This window comes from Sceloporus undulatus, chromosome 7, assembly GCF_019175285.1.
Source record: "Sceloporus undulatus isolate JIND9_A2432 ecotype Alabama chromosome 7, SceUnd_v1.1, whole genome shotgun sequence".
NCBI lineage: Eukaryota > Metazoa > Chordata > Lepidosauria > Squamata > Phrynosomatidae > Sceloporus > Sceloporus undulatus.
This window is the reverse complement of record NC_056528.1, coordinates 47826206-47837837: the sequence shown is the minus strand read 5'-3', so window position 1 is coordinate 47837837 and position 11632 is coordinate 47826206. Positions and strand designations below refer to the sequence as shown.

At 42.2% G+C, this 11632-nt stretch overlaps 1 protein-coding gene across 1 annotated transcript in view; it reads right to left on the bottom strand.

The window, feature by feature from the left end:
- Nucleotides 1-951: 951 nt before the first annotated feature.
- RAB39B (RAB39B, member RAS oncogene family) overlaps nucleotides 952-11632 on the bottom strand; it is a 15252-nt gene continuing 4571 nt past the window's right edge. Inside the window, exon 2 of the mRNA XM_042480338.1 lies at nucleotides 952-6556. Coding sequence (XP_042336272.1) covers nucleotides 6130-6556 — 427 coding nt within the window. The 3' untranslated portion in view covers nucleotides 952-6129. The remainder of the gene's footprint in view (nucleotides 6557-11632) is intronic.

Sequence of the window (11632 nt, the reverse complement as noted above, 5' to 3'; positions counted from 1 at the left end):
TGGTGTCAAACCAGATTGTTTCTCCAGCGCGGATGCAGCCTAAAATTGAACTGGTCCCTTAGACCAAAAGAAGTTTCCTGGCCTTGCTCTTAACAAGTACCAGTTGACAAAGCTTACTGTCCATATTCATGTATAACTCTAGACATTTTAGCCAAAAATTGACCCTACAAAGCTGGATCGACTTATCCACGGGTCAATGTAAGTACTGTGTTTTAACTCTTTCCCTTCTCTGAGTAGAGTGGCAAAAGGCAAGAGCTTACTCCATCCCGGGAGCAACAAAAAGAAGCGCTAACCCCATCTACTCTTTCCAACATGATGCTCTTCTGACCTTTTTGAATGCTTGGGTGGGAAAATGGCAACGGTGGCACCTCTTTGGTGCTTCCCCTCAAAGGAGTGCTGAGATGAATTAGGATCCAAATAAGACATTTATGTATGAAGACAATAAACTTCATCCTTTACATTGCTACAAGCCCTTAAGTTTTATCCTAGACTTATCTATGAGTCATATCAAAAACCATAACTTTGGCCCCAAAACCTGCCCTCAACTTATACATGAGGTCTACTTATAGTTGAATATATATAGTAAACATCATCTAAAGCCTTGTGCAAAAGTAGCCAGAACAGTAAATGCTCCCATATTATCGCTGCCATTATTAGGACTGTTTTATACCAGTTCTCTTGATGCAGTATCCTTCCAAGGCACTTTGGGGGAAGACTTATTTCTGATCCTCAGGATATCTCTGAATAAATGTCTGTAAACGGCTGAAGTTTCCAAACGGCGGAGCCTAAATTGTGCAAACAACATCACAGAGGAAAAGGCAAAGCATCTGCCGGCGCAACACATTCCAACGGTTGCATTAGTTTCGGACAAACTGTCCATAATCGGGAGGGATTAACTCTGGCCTAAAGCAGCAAAGATAATATTGGCAGCGATTTAATATTGGAACATTTACTATTCCGGCTCCTTTTGCAGAAGAATGACTCATTGAAAAACCGTGGAACAATGGGCGAGCGCATCGTTTTTGAGTCGGAAAAACGCCGGTGGATTCTGTTATTAAACAGCATCTTAACGTTTTTTATTATTACCCGATTACTCTGTATCAGGGTTTTTTCCCCAGTTGCTGGATACAGAGTTACTAGACGGCTTGATGAAAAATAAGAGGAAGAAATAGTAATAATAATAATAATAATAATAATAATAATAATAATAATACAATGCAAGGATTTTTTTTCTTTACAAGTTTCGAATGTCACATAATCACATGAACCGTTTTGCTAGGTACAAGCATCATTTTCATTCACGCACAGCTAAATACAGCATATTGTCACATTTCATTACAGTGCATACAACGGAAAGCTAGGGCAAAAGTGTGTACAATAGAAAAGCGTTTGTTGGTTGGTTTGTATTGAACCTGGAGGTACAGAAGGATTTTTGAATCCAACATGCAGACGGAGATTGTGAAATTGGTGTCTTGTTTTGTCCGGGTTTCCCCCCTTCCCTTTACAGAAAGCGACAAAAGAAAAAGAAAGCTTCCTTTAAATTTTTTTACAGTCTCAGATTTTTCTTTTGCGGCTAAAGCCGGTTAAGAAAAATGAGGTTTTCATCTTACAAAGCCCCTTTTCTATTTCTGTACAGAAGGATTTCCCCCCGACCCTTGCTGATCATTTATAGAAGCTGCCTAAAAATATAAGGCAATATCAAATGTCGCCGGGTTTAATCCGAATTATGGACTAATGTCCAGTTGTTAATCCCGGCTAGGATAGACTTGTTGAAACAAATAGGATTTAAATAAGTGTTAATTTACCATTCAGTGGGTTTGTAGGAGTTGGAATTAGATTTAGGCCTATAAATTTACCTATAAGGATTTTTCCTTTCCTATACATTGTACTGAGACGGGGAAGAAATGAAATTGGTTACTCTTGCCACATTTTAGTCCTCCAGATGTTTTGGACTTCAGCTCCCAGAATCCCTGACCGTTGGCCAAGATGGCTGGGGCTTTGGGGAGCTGGAGTCCAAAAGATCTGGAGGACCAAAGTTTGGGAATCAATTGCACGCCTGAGATAAAGTTTTGCTGGCGTCTGTGTGGACTTTGGGGTTGTTTTGCTCTAGTAAGGTCAACCCATATCTCCCAGTTCAGACCTGGCTTAAAAGCAATACAGAACTGTAAAACACAATGTATCAGTCCCTTTTAGAATTTCGAAAATCAAATATGTGCTTATAGGTGCAGATAGTGAAATGGATATCTTCCCCAGGAGAGCTTTGAGGCTTAAGTCCAACTGCTAAGCCTGACTTAAACAGGCTGAAGCAATAGGATTTCTATAAGTGAAGACGTAGCTCTCAGGAATTGATACTCAGTGGGTCTACTCTGGTAGGGACTAGGAACTAGACATTGTCCGTAATGTCTTATTTAAAATTACGTTGCCGGGTTTCATCCGAATTACGGCCGACGTCCAATTGTTAATCCCAGCTAGAATAGATTTGTTGAAATGAACAGGATTTGAATAAGTGTTAATTTACCATCCAGCCATGGATTCACTGGGTTTGTAGGAGTTAGGATCAGATTTGGGCCTGTAAAAGGATCTTACGTTTCCTATACATTGTACCTTCTTTTCTAATTGCAACGCATGATACAATACCAATTCAAAGACAGTAACATGATTATAGATACATGCAGATTTCCTACCATCTGCTGCGTCCATATTAGAGAGAAAGAGACATACTGGAAACTAGAAGATTTTTAATTTTCCCCACAAAGGATGTAGTTGAGATGTGTGCATTATTGGTTTGCTTATGAAACATAAAAACCAAGGAGAAAGTGGTTACAATCGCAATTGGGCCGGTTTCTAAATGCTTAGGATTGCTCTGGCAAAACTAGGAAAGGATATGCTTGAAGGTCCCAAGCTTAAGTCTTGGCATCTTGTACTAAACAGATACCTTCACTTTCAGATAACGGTGTCTGCACCAATACTTGGCTAGTTGCCTTCAACATAGTGGCTCAAATCCAGAGGAGAGTTGGCCAAACCCTGACGAAAAGTATAGGATTAGTTGTTGGTCAATGATCGGTCTCTAGTTGCAAGTACTCTTACCTGAAGGTTTGGGAAGGGAGTTGCATTCAAGTTGTCATTGGGACCAAAGGCAAAAAGTATGGGACCCAAAATGGTAGCATTTTTCTAAAACCACTAAAATTGTTACTGTCAGTAATTAAATTTTTGGGGAGGCATTAACTGTTTTAGAAGAAAAGATAGAAAAGTTGGAAATCCACAGAGGGCCAGATTTTTCCACCTCTGCTTTAAAAGCATTACTGGGAACCAGCCTCCTTTGGATTTGGACCGATGTCTGTGTGTGTGTGATATGTTGTGTAAAACTAGTATGCCGAGGCACACGCAATGAACTTAAAGTTTAAGTTCTTTTGCTTTTTGCAAAACAACCATCGCCTGTAAAAGCCAGCGTTGAGAGGTGATCTTAGAAGCCATTGCACCGTAAGGTACTGAAGCGCGTCTTCTAGCACCTGGCAAAAACTGCTTTTTAAAAACAGTAATGACAAGATAAAATGGAAATCGCTAACCCTTTAAAAAAAGCGATAGTACCTATTTGGCCTTAGAAACTGCTTGTAAACTGCAACATTTAATCATGTATGAATGAGAAACTTCAAGTTTTCACATTTAAAAAAGAAAAGCTGAGAAACAAAACATCCCTAGAAGGCAGCAGTGAGAGCGATGAAATGCCTCTGACATGTGCATGATCTAAAACCAATTCCTATTCCTTTAGAGACATTTTTCTTACTTGCAAATTTATGTGTATATATAATATAGTAAATCAGCTGTTTATCTAGGAATTTGTCTCCTAATTAAAGTAGTTTTAATCAACTAATATTAAGAGGAGACATTTTTCCTCTGCTTGTCCTCCTCCTGGCCTTCATGTCTCCAGCCCTAAATACAACTTACATTTGGGGTAGCCTTTTCCATAACGTTAACCCTAGAACTTCAAATCCTTTCGAGATACAAAAGTGAAGATCCAGATTTAATTGTGTTTTGATGGGACCTAGTCACAAGTACAATAAGCCCCCCCCCATTGATCACCTTTGCGTTTGCACTAACCAAGAACGTGACTAACCTAAACCTTGGCTCAGGAATGCTGGGAACTGTCATCCAAAAAACTGAATGCAATGTATACCTGGGTCCAACCATCCAACAGTAACATACCTTGAACCTATGTACTTCATCTATTGTTTTCATATTTCATACTCTTTATATGGGTTAGATACTTCCGGATGTTTTGAACTCCGGCTCCCAGAATTCCTGTCAGTCAAACTGGGGCTTCTGGGAGCTGAAGTCCAAAACATCTGGAAGACCAAAGTTTGGGAATCACTATGAGCTCAGATTTTTAAACTTTCCATGACTACGAAGCTCCTCTACTTCTTATTTTCAACACAACCAAATTATGCTTATATTATACTTCTTCCACATTTGCCATTGTATGGCTGCAAAAGTCACACTTGAGCTAATGTGCAGAAATAAAATGATCGTACTGTGCTGCCTTTCCCCTCCATGTGCATTTGCACATCCTGAAATTTCAAAGTTGCATGTGAGAGATTCCAGCAGCATTTCCTTTTGTTTTAAAGCCAGACTCTCATGCGTGTCTTAAGATAACAGCCTGGCTTTTTAAACAAAATGATCCATGATACAAAGCGTGGCGGTGCATCAGGAGATAACACAGATTAATCTTGGTTAGGCAGGCATCTTGTATAATCCAGTGGCGCACAAGGAACTTGTGTTCTTGGACCTTCAAATCCCTCTCTACAACATCACCCACATCAAGTTATTTGCAAAAACAAAATAACGCCACTATGTATCTTGCAATACATTATCTTGTCCCTAGACCTTCCTTCACTCTCACATCTTCCTTGCCGAACCCAACGGGTTGATGGTCTATGGAAGAAACCAAGCCTTCCTTAAACCTGCATGAACCAAGTCAGAGCAAATCCTGCTGTCAAAAGCTTACATTTCTTTCTTGCACCTCTCCTTAACTCTTCTATTGCCTTCCTTCGTCACAGACCCTGTCCTGGGCTTCTCTTTCAACTGCTAGTAAATGGAAATACACAAAGAGCAAACCCTGTGTTGCCTTTGAACCCGCTTTCTCCCAAAGCAAAAGCATCATTATGAAAACCTGGCGTTCTCCCTTGAGATGCATTTCCTTTTCCCTCTTTCCTTCCCTGATCCTTCATTATAGGCAAGTTTACATGTGTAAAAACAGGCAAAAATTGCCTCAAGCTTGATGTCGGCTGAATCCACACTTGAATTACATCTCATGCGCAGCTGAGGATTTTTCCAGAACTGATGGCAAGCGTTTACAGTAACAAAAAAACCCTGGTGACATTTCCAGTTTAATACCAGAGAAGCAATGGCTGAGCCATCAAATTCCTGGGAGCAGAAGCCTTCAGAAAGGGCTTGACCAATGAAGAAAATTTGATTTTGGGGGGGCTGCGTTTCGAATGGGTCTCTGCGACCAACATTTTTTTTCCTTTAAAAGGGGTTTAGATTGTACCAAGGTATAGGCCTAGCTATCTCAACTCTTTCTGTACACATGTTTTTCCCTTTTGGTATTAACCAGCAAGGGAGCGCAAAGGGACGAACAACCAGGTTATGTTTTAATATCCCTAAAAAATATAATGTTAATAGAAGCCACATTTTCTCTCTCTCTCTCTCTCTGTATTTCTCCTCCTCTAAATATGTTTCTTATCAATAGGCTAATCAGACTGTGGTTTCCAAACAAAGCACTCAAGGGCAGATTTGTTCAGAACAAGGCTGTGTAAAATGCCCTGACGCTTTACTACTCCTTGGACCTTTGCTGTCTGACTTCACCCCGTCTCCTACAATATATAGCATGCATCTGGGTTCATTCCTACATAATGGAGTTTACAAAGCCCCTCGCGATTTTGTTCTTCTGAAGTCCAAAGCACCAAGGATCGGTGCCGGCCCTACTACCACCACCACCACCACAGCCTTTCTTTTCATATATATAGATTTGTATCCTTCCATAATCCTTCCAACACACCAAGTCTGTATAGCAGGGTATGTTTTGGTTCGTCACGTTCAGCCTCGGTTCCTCCTTCGCTTGGACTCCATCCATTAGCACAGGCATCGCCTATCTGATTTCACCACCTCTTCGGAGGAATGCACTACGTTGGGGACGAACCCGCTTTTGACCCCTTCCCAGCCTTCTTGGATGGTGATTTCTCCCCGTTTCACCAGCTCATATATATCCCGAGTCAGGTCGGTGAAGGCTTTCTCCACGTTGATGGCATCCCGGGCCGAGGTTTCAATGTACTTCATGCCGTAGGCGAGGGCCAGTTTCTCGGCCTCATGCCTGGTGACTTGTCGCTGGGTGTCAAGGTCGCATTTGTGGCCCACCAAAACAAAGACGATCTGGTAGGGCTGGACGTGGGCCTTGGTCTCCTCGAGCCACTCGTGGACGTTCTGGAAGGACCTGCGGTTAGTAATGTCAAAGAGGAGCAGGCCACCGACTGAGTTCCTGTAGTAGGCGCGGGTGATCGATCTGAAAGAGAGAGAACGAAAGGCCCCCGGAGAGGCCATAATGACCGGTTTAATGAGGAACATGCTCCTTGAAAATTGCCTTTCCCTCCAGCCTTGCAACGGGGGGAGGGGGGGTACTTTGCAACTGCCAGTGGATGTAGAAAAGTGCTTCTAAAACCTATACTGAAATGAAATTAAAGATATTCTCACATGACATTTCCACCCGGGATTTTAGTTTTATTATCCCCTCTGGGTTCCTAGAATGGACAAATGATAATCTCTAGACGTAAAACCCCTGTTAGAATCATAGAGTTGGAAGAGACTCCAAGGGCCATCCAATTCAACGCCATTCTGCAAGGCAGAAATACACAATCAAAGCACCCTGGACAGATGGCCATCCAGCCTCCAAAGAAAGAGACTCCCATAACTCTCTGAGGGAGTGTGTTCCACTGTCAAACAGCCTTTACTGTCAGGAAGTTCCTCCTCATGTTGAGGTGGAATTTCTTTTCCTGTAGTTTGCATTCATTGCTCCAGGTCCTATTCTCTGGAGCAGCAGGAAAGAAGCTTGCTCCATCCTCAAAGTTTTAAACATGGCTATTGTGTCACCCCTTAACCCAGTTCTCAACCTTCCTAATGCCGTGACCCTTTAATACAGTTCCTCACATTGTGGTGACCCCCAACCATAACATTATTTTTGTCTTGGCTCTTAAGACCACTGGAAATATGTGTCTTCCGATTGTCTTAGGAGCTCCTGTGAAAGAGTCATTGGATCCTCCAAAGGGGTCGTAACCCACAAGTTGAGAACCGCTGCCTTAACCTTTTCTTCTCCAGGCTAAACATCCCCAGCTCCCTAAGTCTCTCCTCATAAGGCATGGTTTACAGACCTTTCACCAGTTTGGTCACCTTCCAATGGACAAACCCCAGCTTGTCAAATTCTGGTGACCAGAACTGAACATAGCATTATTCCAGGTGAGGCCTGACCAAAGCAGAATGGAATGGCACTATGACTTCCCTTGATCTAGATGCTATACTACTATTGAGCCTAGATTTGCATTGGTTGTTTTACAGGCATCACACTGTTGACTCACGTTCAACTTGTGGTCTACTAGGACTCCTAGATCCCTTTCAAATGGCTGTCGTCAAGCCAGGTGTCCCCCATCCTATATCTGTGCATTTCATTTTTTTTCTCCCTAAGTGTAGTACGTTATATTTCTCTGTGTTGACATTCCCCAAAGAGAACAGCCTTGGAATTCACCTTTTCAAACGAGAAGGTAGTAAGGTCATCATATTAAACAGTGGTTCCCAACTTTGTGTCCCCATGTTGTGTGGAACTACAGCTCCCAGTAGCCTCTGCCAACATGGTCTGTGGTGAGGGACTCTGGGAGTTGTAGTTCAGCAACATCTGGAAGTGTGCAGTTTGGGAACTCCTGGTACAGAGGCTGCAGGAAGTAAAAACCTGTTTCTTAGGGATGTACAGTATTTTCTCCCTTTCTCCATTTGTTTTCTCGGTCAAATTTTCATTCCTTTCTTTTGTCCTTTACCTTAGTAACATTCCTCCCTCTCTTCAGGTGAACCGAATTCATGTTATGCCCTTTCTTTCACTTTTGTTCTTCCTTTTGTAGGAAACCTCTGTGTGTTCCTTCCAAACATCATTAGTTTCTGGGGTATCTACTTTGTCCTCTTTGCGCACCCAGCATCAGATCTGTTCAATTTCAGACAGATTGGACAAAGGATTCCCAATTGGTACAACCAGATTTATATCTCTTTCACCCATCCCTCCCTCCCTCTCTTGCCTATAATCTTTCTGAGAACTAGACAGGCTGTTCCAGGGATTTTCTTGGCAAGAGTGCATCTAAGCATCTTATGCAGGGAACCCATCTGAAGCAAAATGATCTTTCCTCTTGTGGCAAGTGGAGCTGTCAAATGGGCAAAGAGAAGCCCAGCTTGGCCGGCTGCTTAACTCTCCCTTCAAATGTGCTACAGCAAATGCTAAGCATTGTTTAGTATTTTAGTATGAATGCCCTGCAGAGAGTCCGAGAAAGAGAAGACTTAGGTGGCATGAGAGGCGTCTTGAAATATCTGAAGGGATAGGAAAGTAGCTGGATGCAACGTCACTGATCTCGCAGTTCTCCAACAACATGGAAATGGCCATGTTGGGCAAGAGGACCTCCATCCCTTAAAAGATTTGGAACAGATGGGTAGCACCAGGAGATATAGATTGTATGTGCCAGATGTATATCTATGTGCCAAATGTATATCTCTCAATGCAGGGTTCCAGCCTATAAATCCTTGCATTTTTAATGTTCAGGCTGTTAAGTGCCAATGATTTTGTAGGCGAGGGAACTGGGTATGTTTAGCTTGCAGAAAGAGAAGTCAGAGAGGTGACTTTAGCCAAAGGAATGCCATGTAGAAGATGGAGTTAGTTTGTCTTCTGTTGCTCCAGAGACTAGAACATGAAACAATGGATACAAATGGCAAGAAAAGAGATTTCACATAACCAATAAGAAGTACAATTTTTATTGTAGGAGATGTCAGACTATAGAATAGATTGCCTTCGGAGATGTGCTTTGGAGGTCTTTAAACAAAGATTGGATGGTCATCTTTCAGGAGTGCTTTAGTTGGATTAGATGACCCTTGTAGCCCCTTTCAACTCTAAGATACCAAGGCCACATCCACACTGCAGAAATAATCCACTTTGAGACCCTTTTAACTGCCCTGGCTCAATGCTAGGGAATTCTGGGGGCTGTAGTTTTGTGAGGCATTTAGCCTTCTGTCAGAGAGCTCTGCTGCAACAATAAACTACAGATCCCAGGATAATTAAAGTGGTTTCCCATTGGATTATATCTGCAGTTTGCTTTGAATTTTGGTCTTATCAGAAGTCTTCTATAGAATAGCTGTGGCATCAACAAATTGATCCATAGGAAATAAACAGTTAGGAAATAAATTCAGATATATTAGTATCTCTGTGTTTAACAAACATTAAGAAGTTTACAATGGATCTATCAATGAGAAACAGAAGTATATCCCAGGGTGATATATATTAAATATGGTATTTGGCTTAGTTTGGTGGGAAGAACAAGATGATTAAAAAGAATACTGGCTACTGAAAAAGGTTATAGTATGGGAACACTTCTGGCCTTTGTTTGATTAAAGGCTTGTTTAAAACTATGGCCATCCATTTTCCTACTGAAGCCATAATGATGAAGTGCATGATGAAGATATCAAAATAGTTATGAGTTTTGTAAAGACAGTATTAAGAAAAAGCTAGTGATGAGTATCTCTATCTTGGAAGAGCCAGCATGGTATAGTGGTTTGGGAACTGGACTAGGCCTCTGGAGACCAGAGTTCGAATCCTGGCTTGGCCATGGAAACCCCTTGCATGATCTTGGGCAAGTCACACTCTCTCAGCCTCAGAGGATGGCAATGGCAAGCCCCCTCTGAAGAAAGTCGCCAAGAAAAACCCATGATAGATTCGCCTTAGGGTTGCCATAAATCGGAAACGTCTTGAAGGCACACAACGACAACAACACCTTGGTCATAAATGGAAATGGAAACTGAAATCAATAAATCAGAAATGAGTTAAAGGGTTGGAACTAGGTAAGATTCTCAAGATAGGTAACTGAAAATCAAAGCCAGGATCATCCATGCCATGCTATTTCTTATTTCTGTGTATGGTTGAGAGAGTTGGACTGCGAAGAAGGCTGGCAGAAAGAGTATCAACTTATTTGAAATGCGACGCTGGAGGTGTGTTCTTCAGATACCACGGATTGCCAAAAAGACAGATAAATGGGCCCAAGAGCGAACGAAGCCTAAATAGAAGCCCGGATGACTAAACTGAATCTGTTGTACTTTGGAGACGTCACGAGACGACATGACTCACTGGAAAGGAAGATAGCACCGAGAAAAGTGGAAGGTACAGTAATAGGTAAAAAAGAAAGGCACATTGCAGATAGACTGATTCCTTCATTGCTGCCCTGAGTTTGCAAGACCTGACCTGGCCTGTCGATGCTCATGGAGGTCACTCATCCATAGGTTTGCCACAAGTTGGAGCTGACTTAATGGAAAATAACAAGCAAAGAACAACACAAAGCTTTGTTCCTTAAACACCGAGGTCTGTTGCAACAAGGTAGAAAAATCTTTCCCTAGACTCTATCTCTGGCAATGGAATAATACAGAAACTCAGAGCGTGACAGCAAAGCTACAAGGTTTGGAGCAGGGATTGGGGGACCTTTGGCCCCACTTAGCATGGCTAATGCTGGAAGATCTAGAGATATCGCCATTATACTGCTAGATGTGTCATTTAAAAAAAGTATATGCTACTATCAGTATTGCTGAAGCACGCTTCAGTTGATGCCGCACTGCAGAATTAATGCAGTTTGACACTGCTTTAACAGTCACGGTTGCATCCTATAAAACTGTGGGATTCGGTGGAGCACCAGAGCTTTCTAAATATCTCACAAAACTACCAATCCCAGAATCCCAGAGCATGGAGGCATGGCAGTTGAAGTGGTGTCAGTCTGCATTAATTCTGCTGTGTAGATGCAAGCCTTAAGAGGGTCAGGTGAAGATCCTAAGAAACTCTGGCTCAAAGCGTTCCTCAGCCATGATGTTCTTCTCCAAGGAGGGATCTTGGCCTAGTCATGATCTTTAAGCTGGACCTATTTTATTGGGTTGTTGGGAGGATACAATGGGTGGGAGTGGAGAACAAACCACAGGTCTCATTCCCACTTACAGATAAATTGGTGTGCGATCCAAATAGATGGATCGATTTGACAATGGAGCATGGTTCCCACTACATTTGCTCCAATCGCATTTCCCCCCTCCAAAATAACCCACTTGTGGTTCCCATTCATCAATGAATCGATTCAAAATGATTCGGTCCCAGCCGGACGAAGGGGAAATTTGGATCAATTCCGGTCCGCTTGTGGTTCACACTTGTGCGGAATTGATTTACCGAAAAAGAAGCTGAAAATATCGGCGTCAAAAAAGACGCGGGTTAAATGGGTCTAGCGCATGGCCCCCCTAGCGATTCAGATTAAGTGGGAACCAGGGTCCTTTGAACCGGTTCGAACCAAATCACGATCCAGTTTAAAAAGTA